At 41.1% G+C, this 26720-nt stretch overlaps 1 protein-coding gene and 1 pseudogene across 1 annotated transcript in view; both read right to left on the bottom strand.

Annotated features, from left to right (window-relative positions):
- LOC138082456 (all-trans-retinol dehydrogenase [NAD(+)] ADH4-like) overlaps positions 1-21258 on the bottom strand; it is a 39543-nt gene extending 18285 nt beyond the window's left edge. Inside the window, exons 1-4 of the mRNA XM_068975794.1 lie at positions 21165-21258; positions 18538-18639; positions 17439-17580; positions 15546-15633 (exon numbers count right to left, since the gene is read on the bottom strand). Of these exons, the coding sequence (XP_068831895.1) occupies positions 15546-15633; positions 17439-17580; positions 18538-18639; positions 21165-21182 (350 nt within the window). The 5' untranslated portion in view covers positions 21183-21258. The remainder of the gene's footprint in view (positions 1-15545; positions 15634-17438; positions 17581-18537; positions 18640-21164) is intronic.
- Positions 21259-23163: 1905 nt separating this feature from the next.
- Positions 23164-23676, bottom strand: LOC138082321 (male-enhanced antigen 1 pseudogene; annotated as a pseudogene).
- Between the last annotated feature and the right edge of the window lie 3044 nt (positions 23677-26720).

Genomic DNA, 26720 nt, shown 5'->3' with positions numbered 1-26720 from the left:
TTCCTATAATCTGGTTTAACATATTTCTCCATCGCTGTATTTCCCCTAAACTAGTATTTTTGATTTAAATGTTTGATCTGATTCGAATTTTATGTTTTTGTAGGAATATTGCTAAAACAGTGTAGTGTATTTTCACCTGGAGGCATGTAATAGCTTATCTCTTTGTGATGCTGGAAAGAACTGATGGTCATTGTCAAAATCTGTTATTTCATTAGAGGTTTGCCAAAGGGTCTATTCATTTTTTGAATATCTGCAACAACCCTGTGAAGTAGGTATTATTATTGTCTCCTTTTTATAGATGAGTAAATTGAGGCACAGTATGGGCAGAAGAGCCTGGAGGGCTATGGTCCATTGAGTCGCAAAGAGTCCAACATGGCTGTAGCCACTGAGCACGCATGCATGCATAGATATGAGTAGTAAAATTTTAGCTTCTGAAATAACTAGTTTCAGTTAGCATTAAAGATAAATATTTCATTTCTATAGTCTAAGTAAAAAATAAGGCAATTAAGATTTTTGACTCTGGATCCAGACTGCCTAGGTTCAAAATCTAGCTCCAATCCGTGTGGCCTTGGAATAAATTACTGTGACACATTGCATTTCTCTCTCATCCTCTGTAGAAGTAAGAGGGTAACAGGCAGGTAAGGAACTGAAAATCAGTCTGGGATGCCATCAGGTATACCCCTGATGCATCTCCACCCCGCCTCGGTGGTAGAACCGGGAGGTATGAGTATGGTGCCTGCGTCAGTAAGGGACAGACTAAGTCAGACCAGGGAAGGGAAGCTTCGGTGGAAAGTCTGTCTACATCCCCATCTAGAGCAGGGAGGGACGCCTCCGGTAGAAAGATGGCACTGGTCACTTTTTTTCTCTCTTACAGATGGGAGCTAACAATTCCAGCCTCACTCCTTTGAACTGTATCCTGAAAAACTGGGATAGATTTGATCCTTAGAGCTTAAAGACGGTATGCCTGATCTTCCTATGTGATACTGCATGGCCACGGTATCCATTGGAGGAAGGCAAACAGTGGCCAGTTGGAGGGTCTCTTAATTATAATACTATTTTACAATTAGGCCAGTTCTGTAGAAAACAAGGGAAATGGGTAGAAGTAGCATATGTGTTGACCTTTTTCTCTGCAAGACATGCCAGACTTATGTCCTAAGGGTATAGATTTGGGTATGAAACCTTCAGCTCCCTCCTGTCCTCCTACTTTTCCCCTGTACCCAGGGCTCCAAACTGAAAGTCAGGCCCTTCCCCGCCCCTGCCCAGAAGGGTTGCCTCAGTAAAAACCCAAACTGAGATTCAAATTGCCCAAGTAGAGGTCCAAACAACCCCTGTCTTGTTATGACCTCAGACTACGCTGGTTTCAAAGAAATTCAGACAGTTGAAGTAAGAGAAGCTCAGACAGCTGTAAGGTGAGTGCAGAGGAAAAAAGAGTGAGCTGGGCAGTCAGGCAAGAAAAAGGAAATTTATTAGAGGGAAAAGAGAGAGTGACTGGCTCTTAAGGAGAACCAGTGTTCTCTCTTTCTGATGGAGTCCTTCTTATACCCCACCAATGAAAAATTCTGTGAAGAGATGGTCACATAGCCAGAGGTCTGGAATCTGGTGGTCTTGCAGCTTTGAGAAGATAAGTGCCAGTGAGATAACAGGATGCCATTTGGGCAATTTGGTCAGTCTCACAGATCACTGTGATTTTAGTCTTCATTTGCAAGGTCGACATAATGAGCCATCTTATCAATGAGACCCCATGTGGGTCCTATCATTCCAGCCTTTTTGATTTAGGATAAGGGCCAAAGGCCACTCTTCTGTAACTGCTTCCTTCAGGACAGGGGCATCATGGGGGTAAGATAAGACATTGTAGGGTTAGATAAGAAAAGGCTGGAATGTGGGTCAAGGGGATTTGTGTGGGGTCAAAGTGTTTGATAATCTGAGTGAGTTAGAAGTAGCTCATGGATAGTTCAGTTGGTGAAGGCTTGTAAGCGGTCTTGCCACTGTAAGAGTTACCCTGGGCTCCGTAGAGGTAATGAGAGTCGGGGCCTGGGGCCCTGGGCACCTTCAGTCTTCAGTGGCAAGTCTGTGGAAGCTGGGCAGAGCTGGTCGGAGGACTCCTGCTCGGAACCAGGAGGGGAATGTCCAGATCCCTGGAGGTGGACTTGGGCAGTTGACCTTCCAATGTCCCGTTATGCCACAGCTGGGACATGAACCTGGAGGGGGCCTTGGCTTTAGGCACGAGCGGGTCCAGTGGCCTTCTTTGACGCATTTGAAGCAGGGTCCAGGTGGCTTCCTTTCTTTATTGGTTGATGGTGGCTTGGAGCCACGTAGGGCAAGGGCTAAAAGGTGGCATTGCGCCTGATCTCTTTGGGCCTTCTCTAGCTTTGACTATTCTTCCCGGTTATGGAAACTCTTAAAGGCTAAATTTAAAAGGTCTCATTGAGGGGTTTGAGGGCCTTCTGCCTTTTTTAGTTTCTTTCAGATATCTGGGGACAGCTGGGAGATAAAATTGGTGTTAAGGACAATGGTGCTCTCTGCTGAAGTGGGGTCTAATTTTGTATTTTTGGTAGTGGTTCTGTTAACCTGGCTAGAAATTGTACTGGGTTTTCATCTAGCCCTTGAGTTATTTCCCAGAGCTTATCAAAGTTGATGGCTTTATGCCCTGCCTTTTTTTTTTTTAATGCCCTGCCTTTTGAAGGCCCACAGTGAGACAAGCAACCATGTGATTACAGGCTACTCATCCAGGTCTCCCTGCCTGATAATCCCAGTTGGGAACTTCTTGGGTGACAGCTGTTTCCCCTACGGGCTTAGGGTCATCTGTCCTATGTATCTTATCAGCATGCACCTGAAAGGCTTGCCATACTCATTCTTTCTCTTCTGGGAGAAGAGTGGAGGAAAGTATGATGTAAATATTATGCCAGGTTAAGTCATAAGACTGGGTAAGACACTTGAATTCTTTTAGATAATTCTCCAGGTATGAGGAGAAGGAGCCAAGATGGTTTTCAGTCTGAGACAGATCGTGAGGGAGAATGGGACATGAACCCTAACAATGCCTTCTGCTCCAGCTACTTCCCCTGAAGGGAGGACTGGAGCAGGGGAAGGACTGGGGTCCTGCAGTGAAGTTTCCTGTTTTAAAGTTGTTCAGGACTGGCTGTGGGGAGGAGATCTAGGGAGGTCTGGGTAAAGCCTTGGGACCCTCAGGGTAGAGGGTGGGGCTGAGAACTCAGAGCTTACTACAGGCAAAGCCTGGGGAGGGGAGTTGGGAGCTGCCTTCAGAAAGAGGGAGAGAAGAGGGGATGTAAGGTGGAGGCTGTGGAACTGGATCTGGAGCGACTGCAAGGGGATTGGGAGTGATAGGGGGTAGTCTGTGGTTGGAAGGGTCAAGGAAGAAGAAGAAAAGTCTGAACAGGAATCGAGAGACGTTGTATTAGGAGGATGTGGCCCAGAGAAGGCTAAGAGTATTTGAGAAGTAGAACTGGATTCACAGAGAAAGGGTTGAGAGCGGAGAAAGAAAGCCTGAACATAAGGATTTCTAACCACTTGCCATTGTGGCAGCAGATGTTATCAAGGTCCCATCAGTTCAGTGGCTCAGTCGTGTCCAACTCTTTGCGACCCCATGAATTGCAGGACGCCAGGCCTCCCTGTCCATCACCAACTCCTGGAGTTCTCTCAGACTCAGGTCCATTGAATCAGTGATGCCATCCAGCCACCTCATCCTCGGTCGTCCCCTTCTCCTCCTGCCCCCAAATCCCTCCCAGCATCAGAGTCTTTTCCAATGACTCAACTCTTCGCATGAGGTGGCCAAAGTACTGGAGTTTCAGCTTTAGCATCCTTCCTTCCAAAGAAATCCCAGGGCTGATCTCCCTCAGAATGGACTTGTTGGATCTCCTTGCAGTCCAAGGGACTCTCAAGAGTCCTCTCCAACACCACAGTTCAAAAGCATCAATTCTTCGGTGCTCAGCCTTTTTCACAATCCAACTCTCACATCCATACATGACCACAGGAAAAACCATAGCCTTGACTAGATGGACCTTAGTCAGCAAAGTAATGTGTCTGCTTTTGAATATGCTATCTAGGTTGGTCATAACTTTTCTTCCAAGGAGTAAGCGTCTTTTAATTTCATGGCTTCAGTCACCACCTGCAGTGATTTTGGAGCCCCCCAAAATAAAGTCTGACACTGTTTCCACTGTTTCCCTGTCTATTTGCCATGAAGTGATGGGACCGGATGCCATGATCTTCGTTTTCTGAATGTTGAGCTTTAAGCCAACTTTTTCACTCTCCTCTTTCACTTTCATCAAGAGGCTTTTTAGTTCCTCTTCACTTTCTGCCATAAGGGTGGTGTCTGTATATCTGAGGTTATTGATATTTCTCCCAGCAATCTTGATTCCAGCTTGTGTTTCTTCCAGTCCAGGGTTTCTCATGATGTACTCTACATATAAGTTAAATAAGCAGGGTGACAATATACAGCCTTGACGTACTCCTTTTCCTATTTGGAACCAGTCTGTTGTTTCATGTCCAGTTCTAACTGTTGCTTCATGACCTGCAAACAGATTTCTTAAGAGGCAGGTCAGGTGGTCTGGTATTCCAATCTCTTTCAGAATTTTCCACAGTTTCTTGTGATCCACACAGTCTAAGGCTTTGGCATAGTCAATAAAGCAGAAATAGATATTTTTCTGGAATTCTCTTGCTTTTTCCATGATCCAGCAGATGTTGGCAATTTGATCTCTGTTTCCTCTGTCTTTCCTAAAACCAGCTTGAACATCAGGAAGTTCACGGCTCACATATTGCTGAAGCCTGGCTTGGAGAATTTTGAGCATTACTTTACTAGCATGTGAGATGAGTGCAATTGTGTGGTAGTTTGAGTATTCTTTGGCATTGCCTTTCTTTGGGATGGGAATGAAAACTGACCTTTTCCATTCCTGTGGCCACTGCTGAGTTTTCCAAATTTGCTGGCATATTGAGTGCAGCACTTTCACAGCATCGTCTTTCAGGATTTGAAATAGCCCCACTGGAATTCCATCACCTCCACTAGCTTTGTTTGTAGTGATGCTTTCTAAGGCCCACTTGACTTCACATTCCAGGTTGTCTGGCTCTACATGAGTGATCACACCATCGTGATTATCCAGGTCGTGAAGATCTTTTTTGTATCGTTCTTCTGTGTATTCTTACCACCTCTTCTTAATATCTTCTTCTTCTGTTAGGTCCATAGAGGAGCTCTTCCACTTTGAAGGTCAGGAAGGGTGGCGGTGAGGAGATACCCTTCGTCCACGGTAAGGAGCAGCGGATGCGCTTTACTGGAGCAGCCATGAAGAGATACCCCATGCCCAAGGTAAGAGAAACCCAAGTAAGATGGTAGGTGTTGCAAGAGGGCATCAGAAGGCAGACACACTGAAACCATACTCACAGAAAACTAGTCAATCTAATCACACTAGGACCACAGCCTTGTGTAACTCAATGAAACCAAGCCATGCCCGCAGGGCAACCCAAAACGGGCGGGTCATGGTGGAGAGGTGGTCCACTGGAGAAGGGAATGGCAAACCACTTCAGTATTCTTGCCTTGAGAACCCCATGAACAGTATGAGAAGCAAAATAGTAGGATACTGAATGAGGAACTCCCCAGGTCAGTAGGTGCCCAATATGCTACTGGAGATCAGTAGAGAAATAACTCCAGAAAGAAAGAAGGGATGGAGCCAAAGCAAAAACAATACCCAGCTGTGGATGTGACTGGTGATAGAAACAAAGTCTGATGCTGTAAAGAGCAATATTGCATAGGAACCTGGAATGTCAGGTCCATGAATCAAGGCAAATTGGAAGTGGTCAAACAAGAGATGGCAAGAGTGAACATTGGCATTCTAGGAATCAGCGAACTAAAATGCACTGGAATGGGTGAATTTAACTCACATGACCATTATGTCTACTACTGTGGGCAGGAATCCCTCAGAAGAAATGGAGTAGTCATCATAGTCAGCAAAAGAGTCTGAAATGCAGTACTTGGATGCAATCTCAAAAATGACAGAATGATCTCTGTTCATTTCCAAGGCAAACCATTCAATATCACCGTAATCCAAGTCTATGCCCCAACCAGTAACGCTGAAGAAGCTGAAGGTGAATGGTTCTATGAAGACCTACAAGACCTTGTAGAACTAACACCCCCCAAAAATGTCCTTTTCATTATAGGGGACTAGAATGCAAAAGTAGGAAGTCAAGAAACACCTGGAGTAACAGGCAAATTTGGCCTTGTAATGGGGAATGAAGCAGGGCAAAGACTAATAGAGTTTTGACAAGAAAACACACTGATCAAAGCAAATACCCTCTTCCAACAACACAAGAGAAGATTCTACACATGGACATCACCAGATGTTCAACACCGGAATCAGATTGATTATATTCTTTGGAGCCAAAGATGGAGAAGCTCTATACAGTCAGCAAAAACAAGACTGGGAGCTGACTGTGGCTCAGATCATTAACTCCTTATTACCAAATTCAGACTTAAATTGAAGAAAGTAGAGAAAACCGCTAGACCATTTAGGTATGACCTAAATCAAATCCCTTATGATTATACAGTGGAAGTGAGAAATAGATTTAAGGGCCTAGATCTGATAGATAGAGTGCCTGATGAACTATGGAATGAGGTTCATGACATTGTACAGGAGACAGGGATCAAGACCATCCCTATGGAAAAGAAATTCAAAAAAGCAAAATGGCTGTCTGGGGAGGCCTTACAAAAAGCTGTGAAAAGAAGAGAGGTGAAAAGCAAAGGAGAAAAGGAAAGATACAGCATTTGAACCCAAGTTCCAAAGAATAGCAAGAAGAGACAAGAAACCCTTCTTCAGTGATCAAGGTTCCATAGAGTATTATAATTGAGAGTTCTGTTTTCTGGCCATTGGAGCCTGTTATCAAGTTTGTATTGTGCCAGCCAGTGTTAGTATTGTAAATAAGCCTTTTTGGTCTTATCTCCCCTTGGAAGCCCAAGGTTTTTAGGTTTTGGAGAAGGCATCTTCAGTTCAGTTCAGTCGCTCAGCCTTATCCGACTCTTTGTGACCCCATGAATTGCAGCACACCAGGCCTCCCTGTCCATCACCATCTCCCGGAGTTCACTCAGACTCACGTCCATCGAGTCCGTGATGCCATCTGGCCATCTCATCCTCGGTCGCCCCCTTCTCCTCCTGCCCCCAATCCCTCCCAGCATCAGAGTCTTTTCCAATGAGTCAGCTCTTCGCGTGAGGTGGCCAAAGTACTGGAGTTTCAGCGTTAGCATCGTTCCTTCCAAAGAGATCCCAGGGCTGATCTCCTTCAGAATGGACTGGTTGGATCTCCTTGCAGTCCAAGGGACTCTCAAGAGTCTTCTCCAACACCACAGTTCAAAAACATCAATTCTTCAGCGCTCAGCCTTCTTCACAGTCCAACTCTCACATCCATACATGACCACAGGAAAAACCATAGCCTGACTAGATGGACCTTAGTCGGCAAAGTAATGTCTCTGCTTTTGAATATGCTATCTAGGTTGGTCATAACTTTTCTTCAAGGAGTAAGTGTCTTTTAATTTCATGGCTGCAGTCACCATCTGCAGTGATTTTGGAGTCCAGAAAATAAAGTCTGACACTGTTTCCACTGTTTCCCTGTCTATTTCCCATGAAGTGATGGGACCAGATGCCATGATCTTTGTTTTCTGTATGTTGAGCTTTAAGCCCACTTTTTCACTCTCCTCTTTCACTTTCATCAAGAGGCTTTTTAGCTCCTCTTCACTTTCTGCCAGAAGGGTGGTATCATCTGCATATCTGAGGTTATTGATATTTCTCCTGGCAATCTTGATTCCAGCTTGTGTTTCTTCCAGCCCAGCGTTTCTCATGATGTGCTCTGCATACAAGTTAAATAAGCAGGGTGACAATATACAGCCTTGACGTACTCCTTTTCCTATTTGCAACCAGTCTGTTGTTCCATGTCCAATTCTAACTGTTGCTTCCTGACCTGCAAACAGATTTCTCAAGAGGCAGGTCAGGTGGTCTGTTATTCCCATCTCTTTCAGAATTTTCCACAGTTTATTGTGATCCACACAGTCAAAGGCTTTGGCATAGTCAATAAAGCAGAAATAGATGTTTTTCGGGAACTCTCTTGCTTTTTCCATGATCCAGCGGATGTTGGCAATTTGATCTCTGTTTCCTCCGTCTTTTCTAAAACCAGCTTGAACATCAGGGAGTTCACGGTTCACATATTGCTGAAGCCTGGCTTGGAGAGTTTTGAGCATTACTTTACTAGCATGTGAGATGAGTGCAATTGTTCGGTAATTTGAGCATTCTTTGGCATTGCCTTTCTTTGGGATGGGAATGAAAACTGACCTTTTCCAGTCCTGTGGCCACTGCTGAGTTTTCCAAATTTGCTGACATATTGAGTGCAGCACTTTCACAGCATCATCTTTCAGGATTTGAAACAGCTCCACTGGAATTCCATTACCTCCACTAGCTTTGTTCGTAGTGATGCTTTCTAAGGCCCACTTGACTTCACATTCCAAGATGTCTGGCTCTAGATTAGTGATCACATCATCATGATTATCTGGGTCACGAAGATCTTTTTTGTACAGTTCTTCCGTGTATTTGTGCCACCTCTTCTTAATATCTTCTGCTTCTTAGGTCCATACCACTTCTGTCCTTTATAGAGCCCATCTTTGCATGAAATATTCCCTTGGTATCTCTAATTTTCTTGAAGAGATCTCTAGTCTTTCCCATTCTGTTGTTTTCCTCTATTTCTTTGCATTGATCGCTGAAGAAGACTTTCTTATCTCTTCTTGCTATTCTTTGGAACTCTGCATTCAGATGCTTATATCTTTCCTTTTCTCCTTTGCTTTTCACCTCTCTTCTTTTCACAGCTTTTTGTAAGGCCTCCCCAGACAGCCATTTTGCTTTTCTGCATCTTTTCCATGGGGATGGTCTTGATCCCTGTCTCCTGTACAATGTCACAAACCTCATTCCATAGTCCATCAGGCACTCTATCTATCAGATCTAGGCCCTTAAATCTATTTCTCACTTCCACTGTATAATCATAAGGGATTTGATTTAGGTCATACCTAAATGGTCTAGCGGTTTTCCCTACTTTCTTCAATTTAAGTCTGAATTTGGTAATAAGGAGTTAATGATCTGAGCCACAGTCAGCTCCCAGTCTTGTTTTTGCTGACTGTATAGAGCTTCTCCATCTTTGGCTGCAAAGAATATAATCAATCTGATTCCGGTGTTGACCATCTGGTGATGTCCATGTGTAGAGTCTTCTCTTGTGTTGTTGGAAGAGGGTGTTTGCTATGACCAGTGCATTTTCTTGGCAAAACTCTATTAGGCATCTTAGAGGAGTAGATTTTGACGGCTAGGATTGAGAATTTCCCATTGTGGCTGAATAGGGAGGTTAGACAAGGGTTAGAGCGAGCAGATAGGTCTGAGAGAAAAGGCATACCCATTCTCAGGACTTTCTCAGGGAGTAATAATAGTCTGCTTTGTAATGGGAGTCCCCTATTTCAAAATCAGCTGGGGCACAAGGCCCAGGGCCCGAGGGCTGTGGGGATCCTCCTGCCTAGCGCTAGGACTTGGAATAGAAGAGAGAGAGAGAGAGAGTCTGAGGGAATGGGATTTCTCTCACTCTCATAACTGATGGATGAAATGTGGGCTGGTGTATGGATGTCACTCCAGCAAGGCAAGTGGAGAGTCCCATCCTGGAGGTCATCTCAGTTTCTTGGCAAGGTCCAAGGGAGGGGACCACCGGAGGAGCCCACCCAGTTGCGGTGGATCTTCCCTCCCAGGTTTTCTGACAATGAGGCCCCATGTGTGTTAGGGCCCACATGGGGTCTCATTGATAAGATGGCTTTTTATGTCGACCTCGCAAACAAAGAATAAATCACAGTGATCTGTGAGATTGCCCAAATTGCCCAAATGGCATTTGCTTATCTCACTGGCACCTAACTTTTCAAAGCTGCGAGACCACCACATTCTAGACATCCGGGTGTGTGACCATCCCTTCAGATAACTTTTCATTGGTGGGGTATAAGAAGGACTCAGTCAGAAAGGGAGAACACTGGTTCTCTTTAAGAGTCAGTCACCCTCTCTTTTCCCTCTAATAAATTTCCTTTTTCTTGCCTGACTGCCCGGCTTGCTCTCTTTTTCTCTGTACTTGCCTTACAATGTGGGACCTGCTGCTGCTGCTAAGTCACTTCAGTCATGTTTGACTCTGTGCGACCCCATAGACAGCAGCCCACCAGGCTCCCCTGTCCCTGGGATTCCTCAGGCAAGAACACTGGAGTGGGTTGCCATTTCCTTCTCCAATACAATGTGGGCCCTATCAACAGCAAAAACTAAGGGTAACATACAGGATGAGATGGAAGACAGGAGACAAAGAGATAAAGAAAAGTAGGTTTCTCCAGTCTATCCCTGGGATCATATGCGCAGAGCAGCCAGAGGGGCTGAGGAATAGCCACACAAGCTGTTGCATCTTCATGAAGCACCCACTGGGAGAAATAATCAGTCTATGAGAGTTAATAAGCCCTTTTCTTATCAAGAAATACAAAGAATCAAGGAGGATCTGGGAGACTGTTTAGAGCACCTAGAAAAATATATTAGCACTTTTAAGGGTGTTACTCTGCTTTATGACCTTACTTGGAAGAGTGTGATATATGTCTTAGGACAAACACTAACTCTTTCCTCAAAAACTCGAGTTTTGGGGAAAGCGGTTGCTTATGGAGATGAATGGCTTGGTAACGAATCAGTAGGGAAGATAGAGTACAAGATAGCCACCCTCCCCACTAAGAATCAGGAGGTCCCAACTATAGAATGAGATTGGAACTGTAACACAGCTAAAGAAAGATGGGATCAGAGTCATTTTGTTAGATGTGTTTTTGAAGGACTCAGGCAAACATGTGACTTTAAAATAAGTCTTTAAACTTTGCCAAACTGGCAAACAGAAAACAGAACAGGAAGAGAAGGAAGCTCCTGGTGAATTCCTAGGTAGACTGATCCCAAAAATGAAGAGGGAAGAATGATCTTAAAAGATAGATTTTTCACTCAATCGGCTCCAGATATCTGCTGTAAGCTATTAAAACAGGTATATGGGCCAAATCAGTCTTTAGATAATCTGTTGCAACAGGCTCAGACAGTCTATTCTGGCAGGGAATATGAGGAAAGAAAGGCAGAGAATGACAGAAGAACAGGCAGAAGCCCTTGTAATGGCTGTCCGAACCATTCTTTAACAGCCTGAGAAAAATTCCCAGAGGGACCCAGGTGAACAGGGATAGGCTTGCTATTACTGTGGAAAGGAGGGGCACCTCAAACAGGATTGCCCTCAGGCATCTAAGTCGCCAGCTCCATGTCCGGTCTGCAAGGGACCACACTGGAGGAGAGACTGCCCCCAGAGGCATAAGTTTCAGGGGTCAGACTCCCAAGAAAATCAGGATTGAAGGTGCCCAGTGGTCCCCACACAAGCTCCCGTCCTAATTTACATCTGAGGAACTCTGAGTATTAATAACTGTAGGGGTGCCAATCCGTCAATTTCCTTTTGGACACTGGGGCAACTTAGTCTGTGCTTACTGAAGCCCCTGGCCCACTTTCTCCCAGATCTGCTTCCATAATGGGACTGTCTGGATGAGCCAAATGTTATTATTTCAGTATGCATTTTCATACGAGTTTCAAACTCTGCTATTTTCATACGAGTTTCTGATCATACCAGAGTCTCCCTTACCCATTTTGGGGAGGGATAATAGTGAGTAAGGTCCATGCCTGTTTTTGTAAATATGGAGCCCTACCTTTCTCTCCCTTTAATTGGACAAAATGTAAATCCGAGAGTGTTGGCTGATGGAAAGTCTGTGGGTCAAGCACAAAATGCTATTCCTGTAGTTGTCAAGCTCGAATACCCACACTTATTTTCACATAAAAAGCAGTATCTGCTGAAACCTGAGGTTAAGGGAGAGTTAAAACCCATTGTTGAGAATTTAAAGGAGCTGGGGCTATTAATTCCCTGTAACAATCCCTGCAACATTCCTATTCTGGGTATAAAGAAGTCAAATGATAAATGGAGACTAGTTCAAGATTTACAAACAATAAATGAGGCTGTAGTTCCTTTACACCCCATGGTGCCTAATCCTTATACTCTATTGTCTGAAATTCCTGAACGAGTCAAATATTTTTCAGTCATTGATTTGAAGTTTGCTTTCTGAGTTAAACCTATAAATCATCCTCTACCTATGACTTTAAGACAATTGAGAGGATTTTTTGGAATCATAGGGTACTGCTGCATTTGGATTCCCAGTTATGGGGAACTTGCCCAGCCTTTGTATAAGCTTATAACTGAAACTCAACAAGCCCAAACTGACAAACTGCTTTGGTCTCCATATACTCAAAGGCTTTTAAGGCTCTTCAGACTGCTCTCCTGCAAGTTCTAGCTTTGAGCTTGCCCACAGGGTCAGAAATTAACTTGTTTGTCACTGAAAGAAAAGGTATGGCCTTGGGATTTTTGACACAACCCCGAAGGCCTCACCAGCAGCCTATAGGAGTGTATTCTTAAACTCTAAGGTTAATGTTTGGATGACAGACAGTTGGCTTCTTAAATATCAGTCGTTGTTGTTAGAAGGACAAATAACTAACCTTTAAGTTTGTGGAAACTTAAATCCTGCCACTTTCCTTCCTGAAAAGGAAAATGAGACACCTGATCATGATTGTTCCCAATTTCTAACTTTATGCAGCTTGGGAAGATCTGATGGATACCCCATTAGACAATCCTGACATGGAAATATTTACAGATGGCAGTTCTTTTGTTTGGGATGGGAAGCATAAAGCAGGTTATGCCATGGTAATGGCTGAACAGGTTTTAGAAGCAAAATCTCTCCCAGGGAATAAGTGCTCAGTTAGTGGAGATTGTGATGCTGGCTCTTGAGTTAAGCAAAGGGCAGTGAGTAAATATCTACACTGATTCTAAATATGCCTATTTGACTTTACATGCTCATGCTGCAAACTGGAAAGAAAGACAATTTAAAATAGCAACAGGAGAACCAATTAAGCACATTTCAGAGAGACTGAGAGACTTAACTGCTATATATTGTCCTAAAGAAGTAGCTGTTATGCATTGCAAAGAGCACAGCAGGGACAGGAGTAAAGGAGCCATGGGTAATCAGCTGGCTGTCAAGTCAGAAAGGTGGCACTTAAGGAAACCCCTTCACTGCAGAGGACTTTGATCTGGACAGGTCCTGTGGATAAGGAAAACCACAATATACTGAGGAAGAATTAGAAAGATATGAGAAACGAGGAGCAAAGTTTACTGATAAAGGATGGTTACAGTCTGAGGATGGACGATCAGTAATTCCTGAAAATGCTCAGTGGAAAAGTTTTCCTAAAGCCCTGGAATTAACTGATTATGTAACTCAGCTCTCAGCTTTTCAGCAGGCATTAAAGGAACTCTGGGAGGTAACTCCTGACCCAGCCTCTGAATCAAAAAAGCTTCTGTTTGAGCCAAGAACAGAGGTCCTGACAAAAGCATTGGGATCTGGGGGCCAATCCCTCAAGCCCCTCTGGGAAGGCCCTTACCAGGTTATTCTTTCTTCTCCCACAGCTGTCAAAGTGCCAGGAATTGATTCATGGGTGCACCACACTTGAGTTAAGAAGTAGCACCCTGACCAGAACTAAGTGATGTCATTTTATGCCTTTACTTTCTATGCTCTTACTTTGTATGTTTCAGATGGGCCTGATAATTTATGTGAGCCTGCTTCTGCTGACTCCAAAATTCCCGAGTCTGCTGTTTGATCCTCAAGATTATGCCTTCCTGTCCTGGGCTCACTCCCATACTGCATTCCACAATCTATGTAACTACTGGGTCTGTGGAGTGCTCCCCTCTTCATCAGTGGATGGCTTCCCGTGGTGGGAGTCCTTCCACTTCAGGGAAAGGACTTCCTCCAAATCTGTGACTACCTTCGATAACAACAATCATGTGATGCCTCATTAATCTGATGACATCTAACAATCCTAAAATCGACAGGTGCAACACTTTGTACCTTAACTATGGACATAATGTGACTTTTTGCTTATGGTTCTGTTTTTGCTGTTTGCTCCCTGCATCTGTAACTGTGTAGCTGGATTTCTTTCTAGTTGCATGGAGGTTTTTAAGTTACAAATGGTTGCTCAAACTCCTGTTGACTGTGGCAGCTTCCTCCAACTACTACTTGGGGCCCCTGGATCAGAGACCCTCAATATAAAGGTTAGGAGAATGGGTTGCCTCACCAATTTAGGGACAATGCCCGTTACCAGCTTGGAAGCAGTTACAGAATGAGAATGACTCCCCTTTCCCTAGACAACATAATTCTCCTAAAAGAAAAGGCGGGAATGAGAGGGTAAAAGGCAGGAAGGCTAGGGGTCTCCAAACAGAGGAAATGGGGTGCAAGTGTCAGACATTTTTTCTCTCTCTGTTAAGTGGCAGAAGGAAACAACTACAAGGGTCAGATTTTTCCCCCTTTCTCTATACAAACTTAAAGGGAGGTTTCTCTTAAAATTCCGTGTTGACATGACAACACCTGGCTCCACCTGAACTTAACTTTTCTCAAACCTTGAGCAAACCAATGTATTTTTCTTATGAAAATATTTCTCTTAAGCTACGTTAATGAACTATGTATTTACCCTAGAGTCTGTCTTCAAGTAGCTTCCACCTAAGACTCAGAACCCAATATGTTTTACTCATACAATTGTTCTCCTAATCTAGGTTAATGAAACCTGCTTTTCTTCAAGATTCATGACAATCGTTTTATGGCCCAGGATGACTCACTTGTGCCAATGTTATCTCAAAATGCATGTTGTGGGTGAGAGGCCTGGTACCACTCTGAGTTTTGAGACATTTCCTTTCTCTAATTAGCAGCCTGCTAGAAACTATATAATATCCCACTAAAGACTACCGGGGGATTGCGGGGGAGGCACTCTGTCTGCCCTCTTCTGATATCTATGTCAGAAGATTTCTCTCTTTTATACTTTAATAAAACTTTATTACATAAAAGCTCTGAGTAATCAAGCCTTGTCACTGGCCCCAGACTGAATTCCTCTCCTCTGGAGGCCAAGAATCCCAGTCTTTCATGGCTCAGCAACAACCTTGAGTAGCTATTATTCTCAATTTGGCACTTATCATTTTCTTTACTATATTCAGATAAACCATAAACAATACAGTATATGGTATTGTTATTGTATATGGCTAAATATATGTCATAAACTTGCTTCTTTCCCTTACCATTATATGTGTGAGATTATTCTGGGTTGAAACATTCAGAGCAAGTTTAGCCATTCTCACTTTTATACGGTAATTCCATCGTGTTACTACACAATGATTGTTAATATGTTCTCCTATTGATAGACATTTGCCCTTTTTTCAATTTCTTGTTATTACAATGTGGCAGTGATCATACTAGTACATGTCCATTTGTGTGATTTTGCAATGGCTTCTTATACACACCAAGAATTGGTGGGTACAGAATATGAACATTTTCAACTCCATTTAGGTATGCCAATGTACTGCTCAAAATATTTGTACCAGCTATCTTACTAATAGCTTATAGAGCTTACTTGAGTTTTCCACAAAAATTTGTGCGTGGACTCAGACAGAACTTGCATTTTCCACACTGAGGTGCGTAGAGTGGAATTACTTTGTCACCTAGAAAAAAAAGGCCATGTGTTGGATGATGCGTGGTTGTTACTTATAAATAGTTTTCACCAGGCGAATTGGTGGAAAATACTATTCTTTATCGTACATATCTTATATTCGATAGGAAGTATAGGTAGTTACAATACTTTGTTAACCTACAAGATTGCTGATTCTCCCAAGTACTGCATATGTTATCTTTTTTTTTTCTTTTTTTCTGGGCTGGACAGTCAAGCAACACATCTGTATTGATACCATCAGGTGCAGAATCCTGTCTGACACTCTGTTGTCCTTGCAACACTCTGCATCATGACTAATATTTACTATATCATGCCTATTATTTATTACATTTGTAAACACCTTAATTATAGGAGATGTGGGCAATAGGCTTGATATGGAGAGTAAATTATATATCATCTCCATGTTTCACCATAGTTCACTCAAATTCTACATTTTTCTACTTTTTATTCAATTTGAATTTAACAAAGACTTCTAGCCTCTGATGACTAAAGTCCAATAATGATAATTAACATTTGTTCAACCTTTAGTATGTGTCAGTCACCATTCTAACTGCTTGCATATATTACCTCTTTAATTCTCAGAACAACTCTTTGAGATGGGTACTATTATTATCCCCATTTTAGAAAATGGAAATCTAAATTGAGTCACAGAAAAGTGACTTAGCTAACTAAGGTTACACAGCCAGTAAGTGGCAGAGCTGTGCCTTAATTGGCTGGACTTCTTTGTAGATTCCAAATTTTGAAGAGCGATTTGCTTCTATAATCTTGTTTGGAATAGAAATGTGATGAGACATTAAAGCCCTCGGCGTGTCACAGCTCTCGGGTCTTGGACAGACCGTGTTATAGTTCTTAGACAAATCAGTGTTACAGCTCTATTTTAATTTGAAAATAGGAGGAAAATCCATCCTCTAGGCATGAGGGCATGCCGACCCAAAGACGCGAAGAGAAGAGTACCCCAGTGCGCAGGAGAGAGAGAGACTCCTGGCCCTTTGGCTCCTCTTTTTATATGTCTTTTCCTCTCCCCTGGGCCTGCCCTATTTAAATTGGGCCAGGAGTGCTGTTTGTTCTATCTGAGGTCCTCACTGTGGTCCTCGGACCTTCCTTTCTTCTATTTTCGCGGGCTTGTCCCTTTCCTTGTCTTTTAGCCACCGCCATTTTGGACTCCTGTTTCCTATTCTAACTACCTAACAGAAAGATACTAATATACCTCTCAATTTGGAACATCTTCATTAAAGGAGGAAAGAAGGATATGGTTCATCCTAGATAAGTGACAATTGCCTAGCTCATATTCCAGTATTTGGTGGATCTGTTACAACATGTAAAGTAAATAATTTCGGCTATTGGCATGCTTTATATATCTTACAAGTTCCCAAGAAAACGTTTCAGCTAACATGGACATATGCAAATATTTCCCACTTAAGCTACCTAAGGGTCTTCAGTCTTTATATATTAAAATAGTTCTGTTTTATTTAGAGAAGGTTGCTGTAAATTGTCATCTGTGCCCCATGGAGGCTTCAGTGTAAGCTCACTTTGTAGCTTTGCTTTGTAGGACAACTTCTCAGTGCTGGATGTAAATAAAGTGACTGTGTTTTCCAGATTTCATTAGACAGTTCTGACTGCAGATATTCTGCCTCATTGCTAGATTGTGATAGATTGTGTGTCTTAGTTTTGTTTTGGAAAAGATGGTCCCCTTATGTAAGTAGAGATCGATTATAGCATGCAAAGGCAAGACTGTAGCAGAAATTATCCCTGAAATACCCTGATGTTTCTGTTTAGTTGGAACAGAAATTAAAATACCTGGTTTGAAGTTGGTCACTCCTGGCCCAACACTTTCCACAACTCCTGCAGCCTCATGGCCAAGAATCACTGGAAAAAACCCCCCCTCAAATTGAGGATGGAGGATATGGGCATCAGAATGGCACAGGGCTGTGGCAATTATCTGCAAAGCAATCACAGACTTGAGTCCTGTTTCTGTAATTATATCATTAGGGTGGTTAGGATAATTTTAGGCCAATGACACCTTGAAACTTAACAACACTCATTGAGGTCAATAAAAGAACTGCATTTTGAAAAATAAAAGGAACAGTTAAAAATATATTAGGATATATTCTTTCCTCTTAATGCATCTTTGTTTTCTTCCTTTCATTGTCCCTGAAAAATGACACAGAGAATTGGCAGTCACTGTCTCTAGGACAGGAGAAATCAAAGGTAATAAAAGTCTATTAGAGGGAGTGCAGGGAACACAGGCTTCCAGGGCTTGTTCAGATTTTATTGACACTAAATGAAATATAATTGAGGTAATAAACTTTTATAGTTAAAAGGGCTATATCAAATAAAGGATTATCTTAATTAATTAGAAAGTATCCCTGCATTATTCTTCAAGATTCTGTTCATGAGGATATCTCATTCATTCTCAGGCAAAAACTCTTACTGGGTGATCCCGAGGAAAAATATAAGCCAGGTCAACTGTAGGGAAAATAGAGAAATTGACCCACCTTGTCATCTATGATGCCTCTCTGCTCAGTACCGTCTCTTCTTCCTGCCCTCTCGCTTCTGTTCCCTCCTGTGAGCACCCAAGACCCTTAGCACTTCAGATCTTTTCTTATTTTGAACCAAACTCTCAATCTTCCTTTTAAAACATCTGTCAATAACTGGCAACTGGAAAACAAAAAGAAAACCTACCTAATTCTAATCTAATGTAAATTCCTGTGTCTGATTCTTATAATTTATCCTTCCTGAGAATAAATACCTGTTTTTGATGTGAACCTAAAAACGTAATCCCCCCACAGTGGGAAACTCCTGAGACTCTCAGTCAAACCACATAGGTCTGACCTGACCAAAGCCAAGTCAGCATTTGGTGTCTTGTTTATCCTGCCCTGGGAAAGTCCATACTTACCTGAATTCGAACTTCATGATCCTTGGGGGGAGCTACTTCAACCTCTTCAATGCTGAGGGGCTTGTTTGCTTCCCAGGCGATAGCTGCTTTGCATTTAATAATCTGAGAAAAAGGGAGAAAGGAGGAAAGGGGCAGGGGGAAAGGCCAAATGGGAGGAAGAAAGAGAAAGAAAAATATCGTGGAAAAAAGTGAAAGAACATGTTGATACCATTATTTCATGAAAGAGAGTTTTGGGGTTTGTGGCTGGATGTTATACATAGTTATTGTAAAGACAAGGGACCTTGCTTGACAATAGGAGGTTAAAGTCTACATTATAGTCATTGCAACTTTTAATTTTTGAAAAGAACAGCTGTATTAAAATTTACCTTAATGTAAGGCCTTGATTTTTCTCCCTCTCCAGAACAGAGGATAAATTTATAGGATTTGGAGAGAGTAGATGACCAATAAGTATTTTATGATTGAGCGACTGATTTTTCAGCTCTGTATTACCTGAATCCTTATTGCTAGAGCGGATGTGTTTTACAACTTTGCTACTCAAAATGTGAACCTCCTTGACACCAGCAACATCACCTGGGAACTTGCCAGAGCTATAAGCCCTGTCCAAAATCCACTGAATCAAAACCTGCTTTTGAACAAGATCCCCATGTGATTCATATGCACAAAAAAGTTTAAGAAATGAGGCTTACATAATTATTAAATTTATCAGTGGAATGTACATTAAAGATTTGTCCCTTTGAAATCTGGATACAAATATATGAAAAGAAATGAAGCATTAAAGATTCCATAATCTATAATTTTAGCCCCTTAAAATTTCATTTTTAATTTTAAATGTAGGTAATATTGAAGGAAAGTAGAAAGAAATAAACCTATACTTCATTCTAATGCTACTATATTTACTTTTGGTATGATATTCCTAGTCTTTGTCCACATGAACAAGTATTTTTGATACTTGTTATGCAATTTGAATTATATTTTAAATATCATTAGTCTTATTATAAGTGAAACATAAAATGCAAATAAGAAAAAAAAACACAAAACCCATCTGTAATTTTGTCTTCTACTTTATTATTTTGAGGTAGATCCTTTGAGCTTTTTCGCTTGGGACAAAATTGTATGTAATATTTTTAATCTCTTTTCTACTTATTAATATACAATGAATATTTTCCATATTCTTTTCTAAAATGTTAACAAATACAAATTTCATGATTATGGCACAGGTACTGAAATCTCTCTTTTTGGGCCACTATAAATAGTATTTGATTGAACACCCTTGTAGTAAGCATTTTGGCAAATTCAATTATTTTCTAGAGTAAATTCCTAGCATGAAGGTCACTCATATCCTTTTGATCATCTTTATTTTTTTTCTTCAGATTTGTTAAAATATGATTGATATACAGCCCTGTGTAAGTTCAAGGGGTATATAGGATAATGATCTGACATACATACAGGATGAAATGATTACTACAGTGGGGTTAGTGAACCTCCATCATCTCATATGACATAAAATTAAAGGAAGAAATAAAATTTTTCCTGTGATAACTCTTAGGATTTACCTTAACGACTTTTAAGTATAACATACAGCAGTGTTGATTATATTTACCATGTTGTACATTATATCTCTACTACACACTTGTCTTATAACTGGAGGTTTGGAAGTTTGTACCTTTTGACTAACTTCATGCAATTCTTCCTCTCCATCTCCCCCTCAACCCCAACGCCCCTCACCCCCGCCCTGCTTCTGGTAACCACAAACCTGACCTCTTTTTCTATTTGGTTTTGAAGTATAATTGGTCTCTGCTTTTTAAATATTCTGTCTAGGTTGGTCATAGCTTTTCTTCCAAGGAGCAAGCATCTTTTAATTTCTTGGCTGCAGTCACCATCTGCAGTAATTTTGGAGCCTAAGAAAATAAAGTCTCTCACTGTTTCCATTGTTTCCCCATCTATTTGCATGAAATGATGGGGTCGGATGCCATGATCGTAGTTTTCTGAATGTTCAGTTTTAAAATCATTGGAAGGAATGATGCTGAAGCTGAAACTCCAATATTTTGGCCACCTGATGTGCAGAACTGACTCACTGGAAAAGACCCTGATGCTGGGAAAGATTGAAAGTGGGAAGAGAAGGGGATGACAGAGGTTGAGATGTTTGGATGGCATGACCGACTCGATGGACATGAGTTTGAGTAAGCTCTGGGAGTTGGTGATGGACAGGGAAGCCTGGCATGCTGCGGTCCACGGGGTCACAAATAGTCGGACACGACTGAGCGACAGAACTGAACTGAACGTTCATTGTGTGTGTGTGTGTGTGTGTGTGTGTGTGTGTGTATACCACATCTTCTTTATCCATACATCTCTTGATGGGGACTTAGCTTCTTTTTCTGGCTGGCCATGTGGCATGCAGAATCTTAGTTCCTTGACCAGGAATCGAACCCGTGCCCCTGCAGTGGAAGTGCAGAGTCCTAACCACTGGACCTCCAGGGAATTCCCTGGGACTTAGCTTTTGATCAGCTTTAAATTGCTGCTTTCTGAGAGCAATACCCAAGGAAACTTCTTTTAGCAGATGTACAAAGAGACATGCACAAACACAAAATCCCCAAAGAATTGATCAAAGAAATGGTATATTTGCTTACTTTTCCCTTGGTGCCCATTTTCTTTGGGAAATTTGCCTTGGAAGTTTCTCTCTGATTTAAGAAGCTCTTCTACTTCTATCCAGGGTGCTCTATGTCCTGTAATGAATTGACTTTGAATAAATACCATTTTGGCTCTTGCGTTCTCCAATCATTTTCTCTTCTTTTTGTTTGCTGTAATCTGAAACTTTGCCCATCTCTTCACGTCATCATTTGTGCTATCTTGTTTCAGCTGCAAACCCTCATTTCTTCCAAATGTTATTGGGAGATTTTTGTTTACTTGTTTTTTTTCCTTTATTGCAAAATATAAGATAACATAGAAAAGGTCATTAAACTTATTGGTTAAGTCAACAGTTAATTATAAAGGTCATTAAACCTATTAGATAAGTTATCAAATAATTATAAAATTAAAAAACATCTCCAGTGCCTCAGAATCCCTTCTATATCCATCCTTCTCTTTCACAATCCTAGTAATAATTTCCTTGCATTTCTTTTATGATTTATGCTTCTCTATACAATATAGTTTAGTTTTACAGATTAGAAGTTATATGGATAGAATCATAGGGCATGTGTTCTTTCATGGCTTTTTTCCCTCTCACCTATTTTTGTGAGATTTAGCCACATTGCCTGTAGCTATACTTTATTTTAATTATTGTAGAGTATTCCATTATATGTATTGACCACAACTCTTTTCATCAATTTTGTGTTTTATAGTGAATCAGGATTGCTTAAAAATTCCTTTCATGTATTCTTGTTGTGTTTGTGCTTGAGTTTCCTTAGGGAAAGTTCAGGGCTTTTATGCAACCAACATACCCTATTAAGGCGAAGCCAACTGTTAAAATATTGAAATACTTTTCATCTTGTTGGTAAAAAGCCATAGTATTCTACTATCTTCTCCAGAGAGATAGTAGAACTATGTTTATATTAGTTAAATATCTTTATATTAGTTAAAACTTTAACTAATATTTTATTATTGACTAAGTTTTTCTATTACAATGTTTAAAAGTATGATTTATACTCTTCATTTCTCCTTTCTCACTACTCATGTTTTCACTTCTCGACTTGTCTGGTTTCTGTCTCTCTCTATTTTTTTTTCTTTTCTGTTTTTTATTTTTATGTTTACTTTATTCTACTTTACAATACTGTATTGGTTTTGCCATACATTGACATGAATCAGCCACGGGTGTACAAGAGTTCCCAATCCTGAACCCCCCTCCCACCTCCCACCCCATATCATTTGGAAAATTGTCAGTGGCCTCATTTTTTAAAAAGTGACATTTAAAAATTTCTTTCTAGTGTTTGATTTTTCTAGCATTTCTTATTTTATTTTTAAGACTTCTTTCTTTTAATCCAAACTTTTGCCAGGAGTTTCTGTTTGCTCCTAGATGTTTCTGTTTTTTTAGATGCTTCTATTTTAATAGTGTTCACAGAATAATTTCATCTTCTTTCTTGACTCCAGGCTCCTTTCTCTAGCTTGCCTGTTTTGGCACTAGTATCTCCATTCTTCTGAAACCCCTCTTGACCTTGCTTTCTGTATTATTTACAAGCTTTGTGTATTTTACCTCTCGTGTGCCTTTCATTTCCTTCTTTCTGTTTTTATTATCACATGTAGATAAGCTAGATAAGAGTAATCTTACTTATTGCTTATGTCATCACAATAGCCTTTTTTTAAAAACTGATTTTCCTCTGCAGAGCTCCCTCTGCCAGTCTGTGTTTCAAAATGTTGTTAGTTGGGTATTCTGTCTCTCTTTTTTTTTTTTTCGGCTGTGTACATAGGGTTCTTTATTCTCCACAGAGTGACACATGCTAAGGTGGGTTGGGCTTGGGCCGACATCCCCATATGTACAGAACTGAATAAAGTGGGTCTCTGAGAAGAAGTCTGATTTGCCTTGGTGTGGAGGGGAGCTGGGGAGGATGGAGATGGATATGACAACCAGGATGTGTTCAGTCCTGTGCTGGTTCTGGCCTGGAATGTAGGGAGTTATGGCAGCTCTCAGGGTGGTCACTCCCAGGCAGGGGTGGCCTGCCGGGCTTGGAGGGCCTTCTGTACCACATCTTCCCACTGGGCATCTGATATCTCATGAGCCCAGGCAGGAACCCCTGGCGCAGGCAGGTTTATGCCAGCCATCGTCCTTTTCACCAGCTCTACATGTTCTGGGTCCATGGGAATAGAGCTGTGGTTGTTGAATGCTGTAGCTCTCTGCTTATCTTCATCCTCACTTTCTAGTGGTGGGTCTAGCAAATGAAGCCCCAGGGCCTGGGTCTGATCTTGAATATCAGCAACTACATCTTCTCCATCCCTCACTGGTGCCAGTTTCACCTCCTCTTACTCAGGATCTTGGTTCAGAGGCTGGTAGGAGTAGCCAGCTGGTCCTGCCCCTCTTTCCTCTTGTTCTTCCTCTGGTTCCTCACTGCTCCAATCCCCAGTGCCTTCCATGGGACCCCAATGTGGCCCCAGTTCCTCAGTCTCATTGGGGAAGATACATTCAGGACCCCCTAGAACTACTGCTGCCATTGGGCAGGGGCCGCTCAGAGCCCATGACCCAACCCTAGATGACTATTTTCAACAATTTTTATTATATCATTCTCTTGGTCTAACACCATCAAGAACTCTCTAATCCCTACTGAATTCTCATTCTGGCATTCAAGACCATTTATCTACAACCCAGGTTGTGTTTCAAAACTTATCTTCCAGCCTTCCTCCAATGTACTGTGTGCCTGCCTTCCTGCCTCCATGATTTTATCTAAACTGGTTCCCCTGATTAGAACCAACCTACTGCTGCCAGTTCTGCCTCCTAAACTAACATATTCTTTTTTAAAAAGATTTATTGATTTTTGCTTGCACTGGGTCTTCCTTGCTGTGTGCCAGCTTTCTCTAGTTGTGGTGGAGTGGGGGAGCTATGCTTTAGTTGCGGTTGTGTGCTTCTCATTGCGTGACTTCTCCTGTGAAGCATGTGCTCTAGGGCACCTGAGCTCAGTAGTTGTGGCACACACCCTTAGTTGCCCTGCAGCATGTGGGGCAAGTGGGGCATGATCCCTTTCCAGACCAAGAATCATTGAACCAGTGAATCCGCTGCATTCGTAGGTGGATTCTTAACCTCTGGACCACCAGGGAAGCCCTGAACTTGTTCAGGACCTTAAGAACATATTCTTAAGGTTCCTTTTCTGATACTTATCTTGCTAGATAAGAAGCTAGAAATTCAGAGCTAGAAATTCAGGATGATCTTTTCCCTCTTTGAATCCCTACAGCATTCATTGTGTTTCCATCCCCTTACTGCTCACAAATAGATAGCTACATGAAGCAAAACTACTCCGTCTCCAGCCTCCAGTGTCCTTAACTATAATGATTGTATTTGCTTACATTTTACACACTTCAGAGAGTACTTCAGAGTCCTGAAAGATACTAGGTACTTAACAAATGCTGGGCAAATTGAGTATTTACCTTGGAAACCCAATATGTTTTAACATATTTTCTGAATGTGCCTTTCTTTTTGTGCTGCACTTTGATGAACTTCTTTGAAGATGGGGACTGTCTTTTATATTCTTTCATAAAAAACCTACTAAGAAGTGTTTTGAGTGGAAACTTGATAAGAGATATTGAAATGGTAGAACCCTGGGATTTTGAATGTGAAGGTGTCTTCCAATTCTAAAATTAATATTGTAGATTCTTTCCATGAGGATGGCTTTACCTTTTTTAATAGTTAATTTTCGAACTTGTAGTTCTCAAAATTTCCAATGTTATATATGTTTAAAAGTATAATCTCTCACCTGCTGAATTAGTATATACATTATTTTAATAGTAATTCATTAATCTCAGTATAAATACCCAAACAACATATTTGGAATCCATGATGGTTCAAACTGAATTTGTTGTGTTTCTACACAAACTAGCTCTTGCTTTTTAATGCATGTTTTCTCTATTTCCTATATCTAATTATGTTTCTTTGATTTTAGCTTTTTTTTTTTTTTACAAGTTAAAATCTCTGATATTAGTTGAGTTTAGTTCCTCAGTCATGTCCGACTCTTTGTGACCCATGGACTGCAGCATGCCAGGCCTCCCTGTCCATCACCAACTCCTGGAGTTTACCCAAACTCATATCCATTGAGTTGGTGATGCCATCCAACCATCTCAACCTCTGTCATCCCCTTCTCCTCCCACCTTCAATCTTTCCCAGCATCAGGGTCTTTTCCAGTGAGTCAGCTCTTCACAGCAGGTGGCCGAATTATTGGAGTTTCAGCTTTAGCATCAGTCCTACCAGTGAACATCCAGGACTGATTTCCTTTAAGATGGACTGGTTGGATCTCCTTGCAGTCCAAGAAAAGAGTCTTCTCCAACACCACAGTTCAAACCATCAGTTCTTTGGCACTCAGCTTTCTTTATAGTCCAACTCTCACATCCATATATGACTCCTGGAAAAACCGTAGCCTTTGTTGGCAACATAATGTCTGTTTTTTAATATGCTGTCTATATTGGTCAAAACTTTCCTTCCAAGGAGTAAGCATCTTTTAATTTCATGGCTGCAATCACCATCTGCAGTGATTTTGGAGCCCCTAGAAATAAAATCAGCCACTGTTTCCACTGTTTCCTCATCTATTTCCCATATGTATACATGTATATCTGATTCACTTTGCTGTACAGCAGAAACTAACATTGTGAAACAACTATACTTCAATAAAAATTAATTAGTAAAAAACTTGCTGCTAATCCAACAACTAATTTTTTCAGAAATCACCAATATCATACACTGTAACAGAATGTGCGTGACAGATGGGATATAAGCTTGCCTTTCATTATTAAACTGACTGTGTAGTTGAAAATGTCTGTAAAAAAATAATGCTTCTATATCTCAGTAGAGTTCAAATTATGAAATTCATGTTGTGCTTCATGACAGCTTTCCTGTTAACATACTAATTTCAAAATTATTGGCTGTGCTTAATATCAACTCCTGACTTTTAACAAAGAAAGCCTAAACATTAAAAAAAAAAAAAGTAGACTGTAATTTCTTAACATTTCCCTCATTTGTCCTTCTAGTCACATGACTACCATTGTAGTTTATTTCTTCAGTATTTTGTCTTTGTTTTTAAAAAATGGGATAAATTTAGCATAAAACTCACCATTTGACCATTTTAAAGTATGCAGTTTAGTGATTGTTAAATATATTTACAATATTATGCAGCCATCATGAATACTAATTCCAGAATATTTTCATCACCCCGAAAAGAAACCCCATACTTAGTAGTTTATTTATCCCTTTGCCTATCCTTATGGCAACCACTAATCCACTTTCTGTCTTTGTAAATTTGCCTGTCCTGGAAACTTTATTTAAATGAAATCTTATAGTGTATGGCCTTTTGCATTTTCACTTATAATGTTTTCAAGTTTCATTCATATTGTAACATGTATGTCCTCAGTATGTCCTTCTTTTTTATTGACAAGTAACATTTTATTGTATGGATATACCACTATTTATTTATATTTTTTCAGCTGATGAACATACTTTTCACTTATTGGCTGTTATAAATAAATATTCGGCTAAAATATTCATGTACAAGTTTTTT

The sequence above is a fragment of the Capricornis sumatraensis genome, chromosome 7 (assembly GCF_032405125.1).
Source record: "Capricornis sumatraensis isolate serow.1 chromosome 7, serow.2, whole genome shotgun sequence".
NCBI lineage: Eukaryota > Metazoa > Chordata > Mammalia > Artiodactyla > Bovidae > Capricornis > Capricornis sumatraensis.
Note: the sequence above shows the minus strand (reverse complement) of the source record. Positions and strands in the feature narration are given on the sequence as shown.